Here is a 24,277-nt window from a genome sequence, read left to right as displayed (position 1 = left end):
TATATTACTAGTATGATATATATATATATATATATATATATATATATATATATATATAATGAGTCCCGGGCCGTTTCACGGAAGCGCTCGTTAAGTTAGTGATGGTTAAAGAGGGGTTTTAGGGATATCCATTATATATAGAGTGTTTCACGAAAGCCTCGCTAAGTTTCCACGTTTCACAAACGTCTCGCTAAATCAACGACGTTGCTATTAAGGACGAATATTAAGGACAGGTCAGGGGCAGTACTTAGGCTATCGTACAGCAAGCAACGCGCGATTTCCGCGCTGTTTTTATTGTTTTGACAAGCCGTAGTGTTAAAGCGAAATCCGCCGAGAAGTAACTTCTGTTGTCTACAAGAATTATGTGCAAGGCCTGTGAAGGCATGCCGCGCAGGGGTTAAGTGTGGCTAAGAAGCTTCTTATTGTGGTAGCAGATTTTTGAAGAGATGGAAATGGCATTCCGTGCACTTACATGTAGGGTGCTTTACGGCTGTTCGTGTATGTATCGTATGCATATGGCGGTATGTGCTATAGGTATGTATGCACTGTATCTATGCGCCAATTACTGGTATCAAATAAACGTAAATCTAAACCTTCAGAATTTATGTTACATTTTTTTCAGTCAATACGTCATTTGTGGTAGGTTCTGAGTTGCAGGAAATATGATTCAACCTTGCTTTAGGTTTAATTAATTTCTCAGGTACTTTGGCATTTAAAATACTTTTTAACCATTATTTTTAGTTTGCACGCTGTTGTTACCTACATGTTGTACTAAATGATGTTGTACTAACGATATTGTACTAAATGGACGCGAGAGATTAGACGGTAGCAACTCACAGTGAGCTGGGTCGCCATTTAGACTTGTAACATGTCTCTTATATAGACTATCTAGTAGCAAGGTGTAGAATACGCGCAACGGCGTTACCAGATCTTATGCGGCCGTCAACATCGCTTAACAGCTGAGAATTTTAAAGGACGTCGTTAAGCATACGCACCCATAGTTTCGTGAACACTTTAACGAGCGGACGTTTAGTGACAGCGTTAGGCTCTTCCGTACAAGAATATCTAAGGATATTCCTTAAGATGGCGTTCTTTACGATGCTATCGTGAAACGGCGGGACATAACCGCAACCAAAAAAACAACGTTAAGCATAAACAACATAGTCGACGCAACATAACTAGAGCACTCGGAAAGCACAGACTCCCGCCAAGGCAGCTGAAGTTCTCTCAATGTGAAATTTATTTATTACTATGTAGTGTAATTAAGTGATAAATTAATTCAATATAATTAATTGGATTCCGGGATCACACCAAAATGTATCAATTCTAAGTTACCATTCTGACCTATCATTGGAAATCTGTTATTAATTAATAAGTTTATAGTTTCTTAACGGCCGTTTTTTGTTCGAGTTATGTGGGCATCTTAAATAGTACCAGAGAAATCGTATTTCGTACGTGCGATTTGTAATTTTTTTTTTATTGATCACAGTAGAATATCACAGTTTCGCGATAGTGAATTGCATTTTATTCAATGTACATCATTCTATTCAACTCTAGCGCTTACTCGAATCTATGCACGCACTTGGCATTCCCGCAAAGATAGACAGGCACCGAATCGCCTGAAGCAGGAGGGTGCGGGTTGATGAAGGTTTAGGTTAGAGATGTCGACCGCGTCATCGGCGACCAACTCGCGAGGCACCCGCAGCTCGCGCACTAAAGCTGAATGCCAGTAGTACGTTTTGTGGTTGCATGTATTTAGGCTGGCTATCCGTGTGGTGACAATGACATGAACATTTGAGATGGGTGGATGGTTACTGGTAATTACTTAAAACGAATTCCTTTCAATGTATGGCCCCCCATTCGACTGCGCCGACTGCTTTTTCAGGCAAAAAATTGTGTCGTAAGTAAATTCGCGATATTTATTAGTCACATGATATTTCATTACTACACATAATGTCAATCGAACTCTAATGCTGCCATCAGGGCTGAATTACATGCGCTACCTTAGCCCTTTATATTGCCACTCGGCCGAAACGGTCAAAATACTATTTTTCAGCTCCCTGAATTCATTCTTAAGTATAGGATCCTTATGGGCGAATTTAATGAGTGGCATCCTTCTCATACGGTATGCATTGAGCCATGAGCGATGAGCGCCATCTGTCGTGAGTTTTCGGTAGCGTGCTAGCCGTCTTCCATTATAGAAATAGCAAGCTATAGAGTCACTACTATATACGAGTTGTCTATCTATTGATATTTCTATGTTCTCAATGCTAAACAATATACAGAATTCAAGAGCTAATGATACATTAGAGGTGTACACTTAAATAAGCGGAAAACATAAAAGACGGCTTGAAAAATAGTGCTATTTCACGGTTAACAAACATTATTCTTACTTGTGCCTGCAGTCTATAATAATATTCATGGTAATTGCATTAAAGCCAGATTCTTTGCTCTCTAAAACAAGACCAACCGACTCATGTCAATACGATACTCCGTAGGCGGAGAATATCGGCTCCTAAACCTCCCCTCCCACATGACCAAACGCCGCTTCGAATCCACTTCTGATTCCCCATCCTTTCACGCGTCTAAGCATTTTCGGCAATATCGGGTTCCGTTCACGCCCTTGGAGCGCTGATAATTAGATGTCAACATGCGCCAAATTGGTTACTTCTTACATAGTGCCTGGCGTTTCTGTGTAGGGATCTTAATTAAAAAAACATTGCCGAGCTGAGGCCCGGCTCCATTCATGTACGGCATTAGCCGTGCTAGAAACGGATAATGGGAGGATAAGGGCATAGGTCGATGCCCCGAAAAAGTCACCTCCACCCTGCACCTGACACGCTGCGAAAATCAGGTTCATTAATAATGGCGGGGAAAACCGTGACTGCTCAGCGAAGCAAGGCTTAGCCGCGTGAAAGGATGGGGACAGAAAGTGCGATTCGAGGCATGTGCGTGTTTATGTGATGTGGAGAGGGGAAGGGTTTATGGGAGAGCAGATATTAAACTGTGTACGGTTGTCCTTTGAGAGTTGTATCGTTTGTTAATCGACAAGCTCGGTTTGGGGTTTGCGTTTGTATTTTAGTGTTGATGTAAAAATTGGCGAACGGATTAAGTTTTTTTTGTTTGTCTGTCCATTATCCACTTGTCTATGTGGAAAATACCAATATTTTATTAATTTATTATAGGTTATAGTGATTTGGGGCAGAGATCGCAAAGTTAGTTCAATAATTGTTGTTGCGTTGAAATAGCCTATTTTCCGTTTTTACGTTGTAACTCTAATGTATTATTAAAGGTTAAGCATTTCTTTGACAAGAAAAAGTGAAAGAGGCGTACTTACTTTTTTACATTATTTTCAAATAGCGTGACGACACCACTGTTTATCGGCTCTCATTTGTCTTACTTGGGTTCGAGAATTTTACGATTTTCTTTGTAGAATTCGGTCCACGCTACGGGTGCGGTTGGTGGGGGTGGGTTGGAGCAAGGAGAATATAGCCTGTTGCTGGGAGTTTTGACGTCAAAGGGTGTAGTTAAGTTGCACTTTATTTTGCGTCGGCCACTGGAATCCGCTTTGGGTGAGTTGTTTATTATAATAAATTCATTATAATAAGGTCGAGAGAGAATGGTGTAGATACGATTATATTAGTAGTATAAGCGAGTTAATATTGGGAGGGTATTGAAGTTAACTATTTAGAGTTGTTATGAAGTAGTAATATTAGTATGATGGAAAGTCAAATCTGTGGAACTAGAACTTTGGAAAATTGGAAATCAATTTCGAATTAATTCAACTACGCGGAATTTGGGTTGTTGACTAGTTTGTTTGAAAAATCAAGTCATTTTATATTTTATTAATTAGATAAACCCTACCGCGGGCAAAAAAAAGAATTTGCAGAAATTAGAGAAGAAGGACACTCTAGGTCCCTTAATGTTCCTGATTAATTCCTGAAAAAATTATGGCTATGATATTAAGCGCGCTGTTAATTTCATATTTGATTTCTTTAAACGCATATACATGAAACATTTGCGTTACGTTGAGCGTGCAAAAAAGTATCTCAGGCACACAGAAGCGAAATTTTAGGGTTTTAAATACGCACACGACTGTGACGATCTAATGGATCGGTAAAGCAATGGTCGTTTGGACGCGACAAGAGGCGAGTTACCATGAATAGCTAGCTTACAGGTAACGTTAGCGCAAAAACGAAGGAAAAATTTAAATATTGATAAGCAAATATCAACTACATTAAATGTATCTTGAGCGGATAAGACATGGCAAATAAAAAATAATTGAACTGAAGCTTTATCGCATCATTGTAGGTAAGGGCGCCCTTAATGAGTGCATCTCCTCAACGAGTTACTTGTAATTTGCTATGTTACAGCTGGGGAGCAGCCTGGGGAGCGTGGTTACATTTAGTTATACTGTCAAGGATAAGGATAAAGCTCGATGTGGAATTTTCATAATGATAACTGACGGATTGGTATAGCGCCCTGTTAGTGGAGAAGTTGTCTATCCTTTAGTTCAAATATGTCAGAGCCACGGGGGACTACGGTAGAGTTTCGGCATGGCGGTTTATGTATCGGTTGTGGTTCTGCTTGCAGCTACAGTTTCCTACATAAAACGAATCTACATGAAGCTTTAAATTCTTATTTGGGTTTACACCAAATCATGACAGAATTGGCTACAAACGCCAGGCGATCCAGAATGTTATGAATCGGCGACATTTATGTAAATCTTACGTATATCGGACTTGATTCGCAATTTCACTTAACTCTCAGTCTGCATCAGTGACGCCAAACGATCAAATCTACGTATAATATTTTTATAGCAATTCGAATGAAATTAAGGGAAAATACAAGAGATAATAGGTTATCTGTGAAAAAATGGGCTAACCATTGTATGAAAATATCTTTATTGTATAACATGATAAAAGTTTCGGACCAATGATAGGTGAGAAATTTATGGAATCACTTACATACTGACAAAATACTGAGTAGATGACCACGTATGAGTGTGACTACCTGAGCGGTCGAATTATATGCGGTTGCAGCGGTGGTTGATTAGAGGGTTACTGTGTTTTCGATCGGAGTTAGTTTGGCGAAGCAAGCATAGGCGGGGGTATTTATAAGCTGAGAGAAAGAATAGAGTGGATGGCGCTATCAAGTCCGGTGAGGCTGTATAAGCGACTGTTGCCGCTTCCTTTGCGCAAGGTCATGTGCTACAATGAAATAGTCAATCTTGTTGGCTAATTTGAAGCATCTTACCGAGTTAGCCTGTATTATATATCCCTTAGGCAGACAAAGTTGGCTGATGACCAAATTTACAATTTTTGGCACCTGTAAGTGACTTTTTACTATGGAGTGAAAGACTCTGTTGTGCTCGCGAATTCGTATTGTCGTGCGATACATGCCGCGTCGCTGTTACTATGGGCATGTTCCGAGCTTTTGGTTCATGGGATTTCATGGGGCTGAACATTAGTTATGGTTTATTGGTTTGAGGCAAGCAGTGGGCGGCGGTTTTGGGATATTCAAAGTAATTTTGTGGACGCTTTGCTTGGCTTGCGAGAAGAGAGTGATGCACGGGAACTACAAAGGTTCGCGTGGAATGACCTAATAAAAAAATCACAATAAATAACCACCATATATCCAAAATTGCTTACAAATTTGAGTAAGTAAGATTGGATTTTAATATAATGGTTTATCTATTTTGTCTTCATTGATTTAAACGAAGATCGGACGATACGAAGAGATCTTTTTTTTGGGGTTGTTGCGATAGGCTGCCGGTTTGTTAGCGATCATGATAGTTTCCCGGTGGAATGAGGATACATGTAAAACGTGGCGGAATGGACAGAGATTAGGGTATGTGACTTGGATCCGTGTTGATGGTTCGGTACCAGATGAAAGACTGTCTTAAGGGGGGAGGTCTCCTTGTCGTAACTTGGAAGCGTCGTTACTTGTGGTGTGTGTTTTGTGGGGTTTTGACCTTGGTTTTCTGGTGTTTTTCAGAGTAGGTTTCTTTTTTTTCTGAACTTCAGTGTTAGTTCCTTCGGAGGGGGAGGGGTGTACCATACGGTTTTAGTTGAGAACATTGGAGGGGTGAGATGAGAACCGTGTGTCGTGGCCTCGCGGCGGGGAGATACATACCTTGTGGATGGTAGTAGGGGAGGAGGGAAGTTAACTGTTCGGCTGTTCGGGAGATGGTAGACTGGTTTACCGGAAGAGGGTTTTAGAAGGGAGATTCAACTAGGTCGCGCGGAGGTACATACGGAGTAGAAGAGAGTTCCTGCTCGCGCGGAGGGTACAGTACGTGAGTTGAAAGGAGTTCATGCTCGCGCTCGGGTGGAGGGTGGGGTAGTGGGACAGTTAGGTTTGCAGGGGTTATTAGTTATTTGTAGGTAGAGGGAAGAGTTCTCTGTGCTTTGTAATGCGGGGACGAGGATTGGGTGGGTAGGGTAGGGTGCAGTGATGTTTATGGGGGTAAACATATGGATTCCTTGGTGGAGAGTAGAGAGAGAGCATTCTGCTTGCGCGGCGAATGGGGTGCGGTTACAATACCGGTAGTAGAGGAAGTTCCTCTTTTGGATGGTTGAGAGAACACTGGTCGCTGACATCGAGCGCTGGGTAGGGGTTTTTATGGAGTTAGGGGGTTTGGGAGGGGGAGTTTTTACCTGCCTTCGCGGCGGAGTGGGAGGAATTGTCGGTTTCTCTGTTTTTCGGGGTACATTACACTGTGGAGTAGAGTAGTTTCCTGATTTTTCTTTCAGCGGAGTTGTAGTGATTATTAGGTCTTGAGTGGTACATACCGGTAGTAAAGAGAGTTCTGCTCGCTAGTGAGGTAATACCGGTAGAGATGTCAGAGAGAGTTCGTGAATCGAGCAGTGCGAAAAATTGATGTTCCTAAGGAGGGAGAGTCACATACACTGGTTAATGTGGTAGAGAGAGTTCCTCTTGCAATCGCAGTGTGGTGTGATGGTTTACTACTGGGGTAGTAGAGAGTGTAGGTTCGCTTGCGTTATTCTGTCGCCGGTTGAGGGTACTGTAGGCCTTGACGTTCTATGCATGTATAAGTTTATAGATTTGAGTTAAGTTCCTTCTGCTCGCTGAGTCGGATAGGGAATTTCGTTTGCCTGGAGGTTTTACATTAGCGGTAGTAGAAGAGAGCTCGCTGCTCGCGCGGAGTACATACCGTCGTAGGTAAGTAGTGAGAGTTCGCGTGCTGCTCGGCGTGTTGTAGATAAACTGCGTTTGGTATAGGTTATTGACGCAGGAGTCTCCTGCTACGGGCATTTGGAGGTGGGCCGACGGGGTTAAGTGATACATACTAAGGTAGCTGGAGATGAGTTATACCTGCTTCTGCGGTGTATTCGGGTTGGAGAGGGGTGGGATTACATACCAGCGTAGTGATGTGAGTGAAGTGGTCACTGCTCAGCGGCGGATCGGGATGTTAGGCATGACTGGGTCAGGAATAGAAGAGAGTTCCTTGAACTCGTTCGTTGGGTTGTTGGTATTGCTGATTACTGGGGTACATGACCGGTAGTTTAGGAGAGAGTTCCTGCTCGCGAGTTGGGTTTGAAGAGGATTTTTTAGGGTATCGTATGCTATGGTAGGTATTAGGGTTGTGAGAGTTCTGGATGCTCTCGCGGGGTTCTATGGCCGGGAGTGGTGTGGGTTATAGGAGTTAATAGCCTATTAGGTTGCGTAGTAGAGAGAGCTCCTGCTCGCGCGGAGGTACATACCTGGGTAGTATGAGATTTTTGCCTCATGGTGCGGCGCGGATGGGTTGGTTTACATACTGGGTAGTACAGTAAGAGGAGTTGTAGTGGGTGCTTTTGCTCAGCGTGTTGACGGTAGTCGTACATACCTTGGTAGTAGAGAGAGTTTTCGCCTGCCTTCGCGCGTGATTGTGTTAAGGGGTACATACCGGTAGTAGAAGAAGAGTTCCTGCCTCGCGCGGAGGTACATTACCTGGGTAGTAGAGAGAGTTCCGGCTCGCGCGAGGATACATACCGGATAGTAGAGAAGGGTTCGGGGCTGCTTGCGCACGATGAGTATTGATTACCAGTTGTAGTCAGAGAGGAGGTTCCTAGCTCGCGAGAGGGGTACATACGGTAGATAGAGAGAGCTTCCTGACCCTCGCGTGGGAGGTACATACCTGAGCTAGTGCAGTAGAGTTCCTGCTCGCTGCGGATTGGGTCACATACGGTTAAGTAGAGAGCGTTTTATGTGCGGTCAGCGCCGGTGTACCGTAGGTAAGTACCGGCTAGTAGAGGTGAGATAGTTCCTGTCTTTGTTCGCGCTGGAGTGTAGATGGTACATACCGTAGTAGAGAGAGTTCCTTGGCTTGCGCGAGATCCAGTGGTGATGACCGCGTAGTTTGTAGAGAGAGATTCCTGCTCGGGTGGGCGGATGATGGGTTTCGGTATCATACGACTGAGTTAGACGAAGAGTTGTCCTGCTCGCCCGCGGAGTACGATACCGGTTAGTAGAGAGCGAAGTTCCTGCTCGCGCGGAGGTGACATAACGGTAAGGTAGGTAGAGAGAGTTCCTGCTCGCGCGGAGGTACAAACCGGTTTGGGGTAGATTATTTGTGAGTAGTCCTCGACGCGGCGGAACGGAGGTACACATAGTTAGAGAGAATGGCGAAATTCTGCTTCTACGCGGAATGTGTGATACATACCGTTCAGTAGAGAGTATTTTTTTCTTCTGCCTCACCGTGCGGTGAGTTGTTTGTTTTAGTGGCGGTTGAGTTGGTGGATTGACTGACATACCAGAAGGGGTAGTTAGAGAGGGTTCTCTGCCTCGCGTGGAGGTACATCACCGGTAGAACTGTTAGAGAATCTTACAGATTCTGAACTTCGCGCGCGCATTTGTTGGAAGGGCGACTAACTCTGGCTTGAAGGTTACAATACCGGTGAAGTAGACGGGATGTTCTGCTCGCGCGGACGGTTACATACCGGTAGTAGAGAGAGTTCCTGCCATCAGCACGGAGAGTGGTACGTATACCGGTAAAGGACTAGAGATGAGTTCCCTGCTCCGCGCGGAGGTAACATACCCGGGGTTATTTGACAATGAGTTAAAGTGAGAGTTCCTGCTTGCGCGGAGTGTTGGTACAGAATCAAAGACGGGTAGTAGTGTTATGTATGTTGATGGTTTCACTGGCCGTGCGCTGGGTACACTTTGGGGGTAATACCAGTGGTAGTTAGAGAGAATGTTTTTTGTGAGTTCCGGCTCGTGCGGACGGTACAACCGGGTACCTAGAGAGAGTTTTCCTGCTCTCGCGCGAGAAGAGTACAGTACCTTGGGTAGTAGAGAGAGTATCTACTGCTCCACGGTCGGTCGAGGTACATACCCGTCGTAGATTATGTAGAGAGAGAGAGCACGCGAGCGAGAGAGGGGGCAGGAAGAAGGCAACTCGAAGTCACCCTCTTCATCCTTCGATGCAACTCGCGCCGAGCATCCAAAATCCGCGATCGCGGCCGTCTCCTAGCGACACCAAACCGCATCCTCCAGCATCCCTCGGCAGCAACAGCGGCAAGTGCGTCATTGCAACAGCAAGGCCGCGCCCGTGTCAGTTTCCGCTCGGTCGCGTTAACGAGACTAATCTTAGATTAAGTCGTAATTAACACTTGGATCTGTGTGCGTCATCAGTCAGCCATGAGCGGGAGAGCTGTCAGAGTATGCGTGCTTAATCCTGCATCACGGTACGGGGGAACAACCGAAAAAGACTTGCGACTCTCATTCTCACGTCGCCACAGCGCAGCTAGTCTCAGCGCATTCACTTAGATTACTTTCACACTAACCGCGTGTGGCTGACAATGGGTTTGACCGGTATATGATATTGTCAGAAGTGTCATAATATAGACTATATTAATTATAGTCTATATAGCCACTTATTATACACAGTCTACTATATTATTGCACTCCTGATATTGTCTATGGTAGGGGTTCTTAACCTGTGGTCCACTTTGGGGTCCGTGGATGGGCTTCAGTGGGTCCGTGAACCAGGCGCATGCAAACTTTTCTGTTTATGTGCTTACGTAAATTTTTCTGGGGAGGGGTCCGTAGATTTCACCAGATTCTCAAAGGGGTTCATGACTCAAAAAAGTACAATAACCACTGGTCTATGATATGGCCTGCCAATATAGCGAGCGGTTTCTAGTGCACGGCTGACGCGAGAGAATTCATTTATGGATTTATCGATTATTGTTAGAGAACATTCTAGACAAGATAGGGGAAATCGCAAGTGGTCTTTGAGAAAGTTTGAAAACGAATCGATGGATATCATATGCACTAATTCTACCGGTGCATTTAAATGGTGTCGACTTGATACAAATAACTGAATTGTCCTACCGTGTGCATGCTCTGGAATTGCATGGTATAATGATTGTGTTCGAACTTCTAACACATGTTAGGCTTCTACGGAGTCTTGCTGTCAATAACGAAATATTTTGATTTGCGTAAGGTTTCCCTGAATAACAGTTGCGCTAAATCATCACAGTTCTATCATCGATTAATCGCTGTCATCGGCTAGCCGAATAACCCCGCTAAGCTCCTGCCAATAACCCGCTGGTGGGATTTCACGCGAAACATTTACGGTCGAATCTCTGCCAGATGCGTCCATCAGCAAACTCGAGCTGCGAGGTCGCGCGCAAGGCTTCTCCGAATCATCGGCATGTTTCTGCGGGCTGCCGCCAGGTGGCGTCGAAGGCGCGCTGAGACTGCCCCGGGGCGACTGCGTGATAGAATATCGGCGTCGCGCACCTAGAACGTAAACAGAAACAGGAGCAGATTGTAGTGCTTTGCGGCCGAAATCGTCGACCGTCCAACATTACGTTCACGTCCGCACGTTACGAATTCCGCGTGCGTAACTTTATATACATTTCAAATCTAGCGTAACCGCTAGCACATTGCTGGGACCCGCTGGGGCCGGCCCTCTAAGTCCCCTGAGCAATGAATTCCTCGCTTGTAATTCTATACAGAAAGTGAATCCAGTGTAAATAGTAGCCTACTGATCGAGCGACCGGGATAAATCCCCACCCGTAGATTACCGCTAAGCCCCATTTAGCAATACTGTTACATTACTGCCGCTCACTCGACATCGATAGCATTTTTTTGGCCGATTTCCTGTTGCTTGGATCCTATGGAGCTGTTTTCTGCAGCCCTCGAGTATAATTTTTAACAACATTTTATCTGTTTGACGCTGCTGCGTGTAATCAGTCAGACTGAGGGGACTGAGACTTGTCAACTCTGCATGATTTTGATGTGTGCCACACGACGTGCGACTTACTAGCTTGATGATAGCTTTCGGCCAGCCACCAGTGTTACTTATGTTCTTATGTTGTGTCCTAGCTGTTATGTTATGTATATGTTCTGTTCGAATTTAGAACGAGGCTGGCATGATTACACCAAACAAATTTTATTAAGACAAAGTTTGTTAGCAAAGTTATATATAAATTGTGTATTTAATTTTGTTTCCAAATTTCATGATAAAATCTAATGAAAACGTTTGAAAGCTGAGAAACCACCATGATAACCAGACAACAGAATCTCTACACTCTGGAGTCTTGTCCAGTGGTTTAGAGGAGTTGGTATTCAGAGAGCATTTGAATACACAAGATTTATCGATCATATGGACATTTATAATTTATAAATTAACTACTTAAATTATAATCACACTTGCAGCTACAATCAGCACAAAATCTTAGTCTGCCTTGGCTTTATGATACATTACAAGATTTACCTGATATTTTCTCTGCACTAGCACTTGCTGAGTGGCTGCAACTCTGTTCTCAGGCTGTATACGTGATCCTGTAGTGCAGAGATATCCTGAACAGCACCTGCACAAAAGTGCAAAAATCGAAATAAAGAAACCATGCACATCGTGCCCACATTCACTCACGCAGACAATTTAGATGGTAATTGACTAATTAATGCATGTTGAATAGCAAACTAAACACTTATTGGACCTTATAGAGTACCTATTCACAAACAAGGAAAATGAATAAATAATAAACTCCTTGCCGTACGTACAGCTACATAGAAAGAGGGTAGATGCTGTTAATGGCGTTCTAATGGCTTCACACTCACCAACACTATGTAACCAGCGTCCTACGTTAGCGCCTTATATTACCGGCCCTCAGCCTATAAGTGCTCATCATGCAAAACATCGTACAGAATTCCTATAGTAAGCATATGAAACTACAACCGTCTTCGATGTAGGTACAAAGATTTCTCATTCATTTACATCCCACTCTCTTAGAGATGAAACATTAAATTATCATATAGAGATTGAACACTCCATCCTCCGACTACAGCAGGGTGGGTACGTATAATTAGTGTTGTGTATATTATTATTCACCAAAAAACCACGCTATTAACGCCATTTCACTCAACGTTGTTTCGTCGTCGATGACGGCGACCACAACGGCAGACGGTCGAGAAAAAAGCACCACTGTCACTGAAGCGCAGCTATATTATAAAAAACGAATCTATGCGTGAGTAAATATTTTACGCCGTTTCTTAATAATGGATGTTTACCTTATTTATTTATTTAATTTTTTTTTGAAACTTAGGCGTAAGTGCACTATATATTGTTTAATATATGAAAGCTATTGGAAAAACGATCAGATGGCAGAGCACTTCATATAACGTTGTTTCAGTTAAAGTGGCAGTTTTCAGGAACCTAGCTACGATGTTAATGGGGCAAATTGGTGTAATTGGTGCAATTCTTGCCTTGTGACTGTGCGTGGACTCGTGCAGATTGTGTAGCAACGTCAGCTTTTCACACTCTGATTGCTCCGTTATCTCCACCTCCTTGTTGTGAAGCTTGACATGTACAGACCTGTATACAATAACAAGACAGAAATAACATATACACAGGAATGAAAATGACAAATTGTAATCATTTCTCATTATTCACCCTTGATACACACCATATTGTATATGCTACATATATGTGCATGTTACACTATAGTAACAATATATAGGCCTACACTACTATGTTTAGGATATAGTTAGTGATATATAACCACAGTAAAGCTCAGTATGACAGTTAATAAGCCTGATTACTTTATAAGCATTCATGTTTTACACATTTTATACTATTATTTAGATGAATATCCGATAATATCAGGAGTGTATAATATAGAGTGTATATATCTTATATTATACCAGTAAAAAAATGGCGTGCATTTTTTTTCCGGGGTTCTTTGCAACCCCCCAAAATGGGGGCTACTTTTTCATTTTCCAGGGCTCTTTTTCCACTTTCCAGGGCGACTTTTTTCTAGGGCTGTTTCCTCAAATATACACACAAGCACAGTAGCTAATACACACTCGCGGGCGCGCGCGCACACACACACACACATACACACGTCATGCGATTAAATATTATAGACATCTGCGCGTGCGCAACTGTTAACGGACAAACGTTTGGCGCGGCAATAAATCGATCTTTAAGCGCATATATATTACAGTACAGTGGCACTCTGTAGCTGCGCATATAGAACTAATTGACGATTTCCTATATATATATATATTATATATATATATATATAACTTACGCGTATATATATATATATAACTTACGCGTAGGTCATAGCGTTAGATATTATAGCGTGGTCGTTACACACGTGTCATTTATCCACAGTTACGCATGCGCACGTAGTAGAGTTAGGAATGCACGGCAGTACATCATTACAGCTAGGGCCAGTAAATCACGTTGTTCTACGCGTCACGATCCGAGGATGATTGTTACTCTTGCTGCTAATTGTCTTATACGTTAGTATTGCCGTTAATTGTTTTTATACGTTAGTAATGGGGGTTTTGCGTTTGGCTATTTACTGTGTACTATCTGACTTACAAATCTCCGCCCTCTGTACACCCAGATGGGCGTATGAGTTGAAATATCACTTGAATTTTTTATTAAGGAAATGACATGCGGTTCGCATATATGATGGTTCCGAATGTAAACATCTCGTGTGCCTGACAGGTGTGAATCTTCAGAATCTTCAGAATCGTCTATCGCAAGTTGGACCCGCTGTACATCGCCCGGTAAATATTGATATGATTATAGTTGACGTTAAAAATGTCAACCCGCAACTTTTTATACGTGAACTCTTGATTTAAGATCCGACCAGACTGAGAAGCGCCTACAACCCGCGCGGCCACGCTCTATAGTCAGCAATAGTTATATATATAGTTATATTAAAAGGAGACACGCCTTCTTATCAGGTAAAGCAATCACGAGTCGATTAAAAATCAGCGACCACGAGGAAAATCGTTCTCATTTTCTGCGACGTTTTGTGGTTGCATTATTTAGGCTGGCTATCGTGTGTGACAATGACATGAACATTGAGATGGGTGGATGGTTACTGGTAATTTAAAACGAATTCTTTCAATGTATGGCCCCCATTCGACTGCGCGACTGTTTTTCAGGCAAAAATGTGGTGTCGGTAAGTAAATTCGCGATATTTTTGTCACATATATTTCATATACACATATGTCATAACTCTAATGGTGCACAGCTGAAGTACATGGCTACCTAGCTTTAATATTGCCACTCGGCCGAAAACGGTCAAAATACTATTTTTCAGCTCCTGAAATTCAATTCTTAAGTATAGGATCCTATGGAGGATTTAATAGTGGTCTGTTCTCATACGTAGATTGAGCCCATGAGCGAGAGCGCCATCTGTCGTTGAGTTTTGGTAGCGTGTAGCGTTCCAATTGTAGAAATAGATAGGTCTACAACTATATACGATGTTGTCTATCTATGATATTTCTATAGTTCCAATGCAAACATATACAGAATGTATGTACATATACAATCAATCGTACGACACTGTGGCTCCATCTTCTGAGAATTTTTAGATTTTTTGAAGCGTAGCTACGGGCGGTGGAGGAGCAAGGATATACTGTACTGAGTGTACTCTGTAGTAAGTTTGCACTTTATTTGCGGCACTATAGTCTGTATTTTATTATAATAAATCTTATAATAATTCAAGAGGGATATTAGAGTAATATTAGAGTATAAGAGTAATATTAGAGTATAAGAATAATATTAGAGTATAAGAGTAATATTAGAGTAAATATTACTGTGGAACAAACTTTTAAATTGGAATAAATTTCAATAATTCACACAGCGGAATTTGGTTGTTGACTAGTTGTTTGAAAAAAAGTCATATATTATAATGACAAACCCCTCCCCCCAAAAAAAAAATTTGCAGAAATAGAAAGAAGGACACCTCAGGTCCTTAATTCCTATAATTCCTGAAAAAATTAGGCTGATATATTAAGCGGTTTATTTCATATGATTTCTTTAAACGCATATACATGAAATTTGCTTCGTTGCAAAAAAGTATTTAGCACACAGAAGCGAACATTAGGGTTTTAAATACGCACCACGACTGTGCTGACATCTATGGATCGTGGTAAAGCAATGGTCGTTTGACGCGACAGAGCGTGTTACCATGATAGTAGCTACATACGTAGCGCAAAAACGAAGAAAAAATTTTAATATTGATAACAAAATCAACTATTAAATGTATCTTACGAAGACATGGCAAATAAATATTGAACTTGAAGATTATCGCATCATGTAGGTAGGCCCTATGAGTGCATCTCCTAAACAGTACTTTTATGCTATGTTACAGCTGGGGAGCAGCCTGGGGAGACAGTGGTTACATTTAATTACATGTCAAGGAATAAGGATAACCGATGTGGAATTTGTCATAATGATTAATGACGGTATAGCGCCCTGTAGGAGAGTTGTCTATCCTTTAGTTCAATATTTGAGAGCCAGGGGGAGCTACGGGAGTTCGGCATGGCGGTTTGTAATCTTGTGTTCTGCTCAGCTACGTTTCCTACATAAAACGAATCTACATGAAGTTAAATCTCTTGATTGGGTTTACACAATCATGACAGAATTGCTACAAATGCCAGCTATCCAAATGTTTGAATCGGCGCATTTATGTAAATCTTACGTATATCCGACTTGATTCGCAATTCACTTACTCTCAGTCTGCATCAGTGACGCCAAACGATGAAATTACGTATAATATTTTATAGCAAATCGAATGAAATAAGAAAAAAAAAGATATAGGTCATCTAAGAAAATGCTAACCATTGTATGAAAATATCTTTATTGTATAAACATATAAAAGTTTCGGGACAATGAGTAAAATTATGGTCAATAATACTGACAAATACTGATATGAACTATAGTGTGACAGTACCTACAGTTATATGGTTGAGCCTCTTATAGATTACTCTTCATAGTAACACGTACACTAGCGGGTATATTATATAGCTAAAATAAGTGGATGGTACCAGTCTGTATAAGATGTTGGCTTGCACAATATGTACCAATAAAAAGTATCTTGTTGCTATGAAACATTACGTAGGCCTGTATATATATCCAGCAGACACGTTGGCTGATAAAATTTACATTTTTGGCACTGTTACTTTTTACTATGAACTCGTTGCCGCGATTGTCTCTACAGCCCCGTCTATAGCCATAGTTCCATTTTATTCATTCAGCTGACACAAGAGGGCAGCACCTTTTGATATCCAATAATCTTGTGGACGCTTGCTTGGCAGATGCACGGGAACTACAAAGTTCGTGGAATGACCTAAAAAAACAAATCACAATAAAAACACCATATATCCAAATCTTACAAATACATAGATTTAATAAATAATAATGATATCTATTTTCTTCTATACGAAACGGAACGAAGGGTGTTGCAATACTGGGTTTGTTAGCGATCATATAGTTTCCCGGGCGAGGACAGACGGGTGTACGTGCATACCGGTAATAGAGAGAGTTCCTGCTCGCGCGGAGATACATACCGGTAGTAGAGAGAGTTCCTGCTCGCGCGGAGATACATTAGCGGTATGTAGAGAGGAGTTCCTGCCTCGCCGCTGGAGATTACCAATACCGCGTAGTAGAGAGAGTTCCTGCTCGCGCAATGGGGGGGGGGGGGGGGGGGCGCGGGGGGGGGGGGGGGGGGCGGGAGATACATACTGGTAGTTAAGAGAGAGTTCCTGCTCGCGCGGAGTCATACCGCGTGTAGAGAGAGTTCGGCTCGCGCGGAACGTACATACCGAGTAGTAGAAAGAGTTCCTCTCGCGCGGGCAGGTACATACCGGTAGTAGAGAGAGTTCCTGCTCGCGGGGTAACATACCGGGTAGCTAGAGAGAGTTCTGCTTGCCGGAGGTACATACCCGGTAGTAGAGAGAGTTCCTGCTCGCGCGACGGTACATACCGGGTTAGATTAGAGAGGTCCTGCTCGCGCGGGGGTACATACGGTAGTAGCAAGAGTTCCTGCTCGCGCGGAGTACCTACGGTAGTAGGAGAGGAGTTCCTGCTCGCGTGGAGGTACATACAATAGCGGTAGTAGAGAGAGTTCCTGCTCGCGTGGTCGAGGTTAATACGGTAGTAGAGAGAGTTCCTGCTCGCGTGACGCGTACTACCGGTAGTACGAGAGAGTTCCTGCTCGCGCGGAGTACATACGTAGTAGAGAGAGTTCCTGCCGCGCGGACGGTACATACGGTAGTTTAGAGAGAGCTCCTGCTCGCGCGGGGTACATACGCGTAGTAGAGTAGAGTTCCTCTCTGTGGACGTACATACTCGGTAGTAGAGAGGTTCCTGCTCGCGTGGAGGTACATACTGCCGTAGTACGAGAGCAGTCTCCTGCTCGCGTGGAGGTACATACCGGTAGTAGAGATGAGTTCCTGCTCGCGCGGAGGTACATACCGGGTAGTAGAGAGAGTTCCATGTCGGCGGCGTGGAGCGTACATACGGTAGTGTTAGCAGAGAGTTCCTTGCTCGCGTGGAGTACATACTGGTAGCCTAGGGGAGGAGAGTTCCTGCCTCGCGCGGGAGGTACTACCGGTAGTAGAGAGCGCTCCTGCTCGCGCGGACCGTACATTACGGGTAGTAGAGAGAGTTCCTGCTCGCGCGGAGGGGGTAATACCGGTAGTAGAGAGAGTTCTGCTTTTCGCGTGGGCGTACATACGGTATGTAGAGCAGAGTTCCCTGCTCGCGGAAGGTACATACCGGTAGTAGAGAAGAGTTCCTGCATCGCGCGGAGCGTACCATACCAGGTAGTATGAAGAGCCCGAGTTCCGGCCTCGCCCGGCAGGAGATACATACGCGTTAGCTAGAGAGATGTTCGCTGCCATTGCCGCAGTACTTTAAGCTTTCTCGTAGCGTAACATACCTGGTAGCATCTAGAGACCGGAGTTCCTTGGGTGAGCTTGAGTGCCGCGTCCTTCCTGTAGCGCAGACGTGACATACCGGGTAGTAGAGAGCGAGTTCCTTGCTCGCGTGGGGTACATACCGGTAGTAGAGAAGAGTTCCTGCTCGCGCGAAGGTACATACCGGTAGCTAGAGAGAGTTCCTGCTCGCGCGGAGTAATACCGGTAGTAGAGAGAGTTCTCTGCTCCGCGGAGGCTACATACCGGTGAGTTAGAAGAGAGTTTCCTGCTTGCACGCGGCAGGGTAACATACCGGTAGTAGAGAGAGTTTCACTGCTCGTGCCGGAGGGTACATTACGGTAGTAGAGAGAGTTCTGCTCGCGCTGGGGTACTTTACGGTGTAGAGAGAGTTCCCTGCCGGCGCGAGCGTACATCCGGTTTTGTAGCAGAGAGTGTTCACTGCCTCGCCGAGGGTGCAAACCGCGGTAGTTAGAGTAGAGTTCCTGACACGCGCGGAGCGTACATACCGGTGTAGATGAGAGTTCCTTGCTCACGCGGGGTACTGACCGGTTAGTAGAGAGATGTTCCTGTCGTGCGGACGGATAATACCAGCGTAGTAGAGAGAGTCTGCTCGCTGCTGGAGGTACATTCGTATTAGAGAGACAGTTCGCTCGCCGGAGGTAAACAGGTATGTACGAGAGAGTTCCTGCGTCGCGCCGGAGGACATACCGTGTTAGTAGAGAGGCTTGTCCTGCTCGCGACGGAGCTACATACCGGTACGTAGATGAGGTTCCTGGCTCGCAGCGGAGCGTACTACGGTAGTGAGAGAGTTCCTGCTTGCGCGGGTGGGTACATACGGTAGTAGAGAGAGTTCCCCTGCTCGCGCGGAGGCGTACATTACCGCGTAGTTAGAGAGAGTTCCTGGCTCGTGCGGAGGTACATCCGTACTAGAGAGAGTTCCTGCTTCGCGCGGAGATACATACCGTAGTAGAGAGAGTTTCCTGTCTCACGCGAGGTAGCATACCGGTAGTAGAGAGAGTTACCTGCTCTGCGCGGAGTACATACCGCGTAGGTAAGAGAGGTTCCTGCTCGCGCCGGAGGTACATACCGCGTAGTAGCAGAGAGTTCACTGTCTCGGCTGAGCAGGGTACATACCGTTAGTAAGAGAGAGATTTTCCTGCGTTCGGCGCGGAGCGTAACATACCGGTAGTAGAGAGAGTTCTGCTCGGCGGAGTACATACCGGTAGCTAGAGAGAGTTTCCTGCTGCGCGGAGGTACATACGGATGTAGAGAGAGTTCCTCGCGTCGCGCGAGATACATTACCGGTAGTAGAGAGAGTTCCTGCTCGCGCGGAGGTAATACGCGTAGTAGAGAGAGCTTCCTGGCTCGCGTGGAGAAACGTACATCCGGTAGTAGTTTTTTTTCCTTTTTTTTTTTTTTTTCTTTTCGGAGCAGAGTTCCTTGTTCGAACATCGTCCAGGCTGGAGTACATACCGGTAGTAGAGAGAGTTCCTGCTCGCGCAGGAGGTACATACCGGGTAGTAGAGAGGTTCCTGCTCACTAGCGGAGGTACCATACCGGTAGCAGTAGAGAGAGCTTCTTGCGTCGCGCGGAAGGATACATACGTAGTAGAGAGAGTTCCCTGCTTCGCTGCAATAGGATTGCGATACATTACGGTAGTAGAGAGAGTTCTGCTCGCGGCGGAGCGTACTACGCGTAGTATGAGAGTTACTCTCGCAGCGGACGGTACATACCCGGTAGATAGAGAGAGTTCATGCTTCGCGCGGAGGTATACCCGTAGTAGAGAGAGTCTCCTGCTCGGCGCCGGAGGTACTACCGGTAGTAGAGAGAGAGTTCCTGCTCACGCAGGAGGTATACCTCGGATAGTAGAGAGAGTTCCTGCTCGCGCGGACGATACATTACCGGTAGTTAGATGAGAGTTCCTGCTGCGCGGACGGTCTACCGGCGTAGTAGAGAGTTCCTGCTGCGCGGAGGTACATTACCCAGGTAGTAGAGAGAGTTTCCTGTCGCGCGGAGGTACATACGGTTTTAGTAAGAGAGGTTCCTGCTCGAGGCGGAGTACATACCGGTGTAGAGAGAGTTCCTGCTCACGCGGAGGTACATACCGGGGTAGAGAGAGTTCCTGCTCGCGCGGAGGTAGCATACGGTAGTAGAGGAGAGTTTCACTGCTGCGCGGGAGGTACATCCGGTAGTCGAGAGAGTTCCTGCTCGCGCGGGAGGTACTACGGTAGTAGAGAGAGTTCTCTGCTCTGGCGGAGTACATACCTCGTTAGTAGGGGTTCCTGCTCGCGGCGGACGGTACATACCAGTAGTAGAGGCAGAGTTCCTGCCCTCGCGCGGGAGGTATCATTACGGTAGTATAGAGAGTTCCTGCTCGCGCGGAGGTAGCATCTACCGGTCAGTAGAGAGAGTTTCCTGCTCGCGGCAGGAGGGTACATACCGTGTAGTAGAGAGAAGTTCCTGCTCGCGCGGAGGTACCATACCTGGTAGTAGAGAGAGTTCCTGGCTCGCGCGGTAGGTACATACTGTAGTAGAGAGGAGTTCGTGCTTCGTGCGGAGGGTACATACCGGTAGTAGAGAGAGTTCCTGCATCGCGGCGGAGGACTATCGCGTAGTAGAGAGCAGTTCCCTGCTCGCGGGAGGTCACTACCCGGTAGGTCAGAGAGAGTTCCTGCTCTGCGCGCGAGCGTACATAACCGGGTTAGCTCAGAGAGAGTTTCTCCTTGCTCCGCGCGGAGGCTCTACATACGGTAGCTAGAGTGAGTCTCTCTCGCGCGGAGCCGTAATACGGTAGTTAGAGAGAGTTCCTGCTGCGCCGAGTACATACGGTAGTAGCAGTGAGTCTCCTGCTCGCGCTGCGGAGTTACATTACCGGTAGTAGAGAAGAGTTCCTGCTGCGCGGACGGTAATCATACCGGTAATAGAGAGCAGTTCCTGCATCGGCGGAGATACTACCGGTAGTAGAGAGAGTTCCTGTTGCGCGAGGCTTACATACCGACGTAATAGATGAGAGTTCCTGCCTCCGCGCGGAGATACATACCGTAGTAGTAGAGAGAGTTCCTGCCTCGCGCGGAGGGTACAGCGGTAGTAGAGAAGTTCACTGCTCGCGCCGGAGGTACATACGCGTAGTAGAGAGAGTTCCTGCTCGCCGCTGGAGGTACTACCGGTAGTTAGAGAGAGTTCCTGCTCGCCAGCGGATAGTTTACATATCCGGTAGTAGAGAGTTCACTGGCTCGCGCGAGGCGTACATCGGTAGTAGAGGAGTTTCCGGCTTCGCGCGGAGGTACATACCGGTAGTAGCAGAGAGTTCCCGGCTCGCGTGGAGGTACCATACGGTAGTAGAGAGAGTTTCCGGCTCGCGTGTGACGGTCATACCGTGTTAGTAGAGAGGTGTTCATGGTCGCGCTCCGGAAGGCTACATACCCGCGTGAGGCGACGTTCCCCTGCTCGCGCGGCAGGCATACATACTTGGTTAAGTAGAGGAGATCCTGGCTCGCGCGAGGTACATTTACGGTAGTAGAGATGAGTTCCTGCTCGCGCGGAGGTACATCCGGCTCGTAGGAGAAAGTTCCTGCTCGTCCGCGACGGTACATACCGGTAGTAGAGAGGTTCCCTGCTCGCGCCGGGAGGTACATACGGTAGTAGAGAGAGTGTTCCTGCTCGTGCGGAGGTACATTACCCGCGTAGTAGAGAGAGTCTGCTCGCGCGGAGGTACATACCTGGTAGTACGATGAGAGACATTCCTGCCTCGCGGTGGAGGGCGTATACCGGTAGTAGAGAAGAGTATCCTGCTCGCGCGGAGGTCAGTACCCGGCGTCCAGATAGAGAGAGGGTTCCTGCTTGCGCGGATGGGTAATACGGTAGTAGAGAGAGTTCCTGCCTCGCTGTGGACGGATACATACCGCGTAGCTAGGAGAGAGTTCTGCTCGCGGCGAGGGTAATACCGGTAGCTAGAGAGAGTTCCTGCAACGCGCGGAAGTACATACCGGGTAGTAGAGGGTTCATGCTCACGCGAATACATACCGGTAGATAGAGAGAGCTTCCTGCTCGTGCGGAGGTACATACCGTAAGTAGAGAGAGTTCCTGCTCGTGCGGGAGCTACATACGGTAGTAGCAGAGAGTTCCTGATCGTTTGCGGAGTACATACCGGTAGCAATAGAAGAGTATCCTGCTAGTCGCGGACGGTACTACCGTAGTAGAGAGAGTTCCGGCTCGCGCGGAGGTACATACGGTAGTAGATGAGAGTTCTGCTTGCACGGACCCGGTAATAGAGAGAGTTCCTGCTCGCGCGGAGGTACATACCGGTAGTAGAGAGAGTTCCTGCTCGCGCGGAGGTACATACCGGTAGTAGAGAGAGTTCCGGCTCGCGCGGAGGTCTTGTAGAGCGGTGCAATGTAGTCCTTCTCGCTCGGCGAAAACAGCATCTTTGGCTCCATGTGCATCATGGGCAGCTCTCCGTTCATCTCACCAAACAGAGAATCTGCAGCGAAAAGCGCGCCATCTATGTCTATACATCAGGGATATTACTACGACACGACACGTACGACAAAAATTCATGGCTGTTCCACATAATTCATATTAAATTTCAAGCTACAAAAGATTCGTTCAGAGCAGGAACCGATACCGTTTCAGTGCAGGAGATTTATGTAATATATAACAATTCACCTAGCTCTAAAGTTCGATTTTTGCAAAGAAAATAAATGCTTAACTATATATTAATCCATCATAATTACTGAGGAGTTCAGAAACATGACCATGGGTAGCCTGTAGAATAAAGCTTGATATTGATAGCTAATCGCTACACTTCTACTTATTCATTAATTAGTACTAATTATTATTTCTATAGAAAGTGTATGCGTAGCTGCACGCACGGAAGCAAAGAATTTACACGCGTCTGCCCAGCCTCTTAGACTGACTCCAAACGTCGCCGTGGCTGCTCCCACGACGCGTCGACACCAAAGCACGACTTACGGGGGACAGTCTAGCCGAGCCCTCTACGTACGTATCGTCCCCGCCCCCTGAGCGCCCCGCTCCCGCTCCCCCCGCACGCGGGTCACCTTCTAGGACCATGCCGTCCATGTCCCAGCGACACGCATCCATGTAGACTCCGTGCACGAGCACCCCGTCCTCCACCGGCGCCACCTCTGCGTCCTCCGCCATAACCTCGCCCGGCTGCAGCTGCCCCCTGGCGGCGTAGTAGTCCGCCATGCGGCGCACACGCGGCAGCACGTGGAACTCGAAGCTCAGCTGGTCGATGGGCAGGTTGTACTTGCGCGCGTGGTTCTGAAGCGTGCCCGTAAGGAACCCCTGAGGGAAGAAGAGCCCCGAGAGCCAGTAGGACACCGGGGGGCCGAGACGGATCCACTCCTGCAACGAACGACGCAGCAGCATGTGAATCATTATCACGCGTGCGCTCATCTATAGAGCATGATTAGATAATACACTCATCTACAGACGATGATTATACATACACTTGTGTGTGTCAAAAACAAAGTGTGTGTGTGTGTGTACCCACAAAGTGACCATTTGCTTGCGAAGTAGGCACTAATCCAAATTACAACAAACAACAAGAGCAAGAATAACAACAACAACAACAACAACAAGCCTGCTGACAGAGATACATACAAAGCACTATAAACTAGCTGTAGCCATATTTTTTCAAACGATCAAAGGTCAAAGCACAACAAGCTTCCTCCTGTCTGAATCCATCATAAAAAATTTTATCTGTAAAGTTGGAACATCTCCCGTTGCTAACCTCGATGAAGGTTAGTCTGAGCACGAGATCGCTGACCCAGCTTCCCAGTGGCTTCAGCGAGGGGTAGGCAGCGTTCGACCACTGCGCGGGAACCTGGTTGTTGAGAAAAGCCGTGTAGATCATCTCCAAGTCTTCGCTCATCACCACAAAACCCTTGATAGCTTTCTGCAGAGTTTTCAGTGAGTCCTGCAAACGATGAAACGATGGAAACACCGCCGAGCTCATGTGCGATATCATAGCATTAGTTTATTCTAATTCTCTACACGTTCTAATATTTCTACATGTAATATTTCTATTATTTCTAAAAAAATTAAC

General features: G+C 45.8%; 1 protein-coding gene across 1 annotated transcript in view; it reads right to left on the bottom strand.

The window, feature by feature from the left end:
* Nucleotides 1-16,104: 16,104 nt before the first annotated feature.
* The window catches only part of LOC106808562 (dynein heavy chain 6, axonemal-like), an 88,968-nt gene continuing 80,795 nt past the window's right edge, over nucleotides 16,105-24,277 (bottom strand). The window contains 4 exon segments of the mRNA XM_014811324.1: nucleotides 16,105-16,616; nucleotides 22,550-22,687; nucleotides 23,265-23,574; nucleotides 23,963-24,239. Of these exon segments, the coding sequence (XP_014666810.1) occupies nucleotides 16,513-16,616; nucleotides 22,550-22,687; nucleotides 23,265-23,574; nucleotides 23,963-24,239 (829 nt within the window). The 3' untranslated portion in view covers nucleotides 16,105-16,512.

This window comes from Priapulus caudatus, unplaced genomic scaffold, assembly GCF_000485595.1.
Source record: "Priapulus caudatus unplaced genomic scaffold, Priapulus_caudatus-5.0.1 Scaffold286, whole genome shotgun sequence".
Taxonomy (NCBI): Eukaryota; Metazoa; Priapulida; class Priapulimorpha; order Priapulimorphida; family Priapulidae; genus Priapulus; species Priapulus caudatus.
This window is presented reverse-complemented; position numbering and strand designations above follow the sequence as displayed.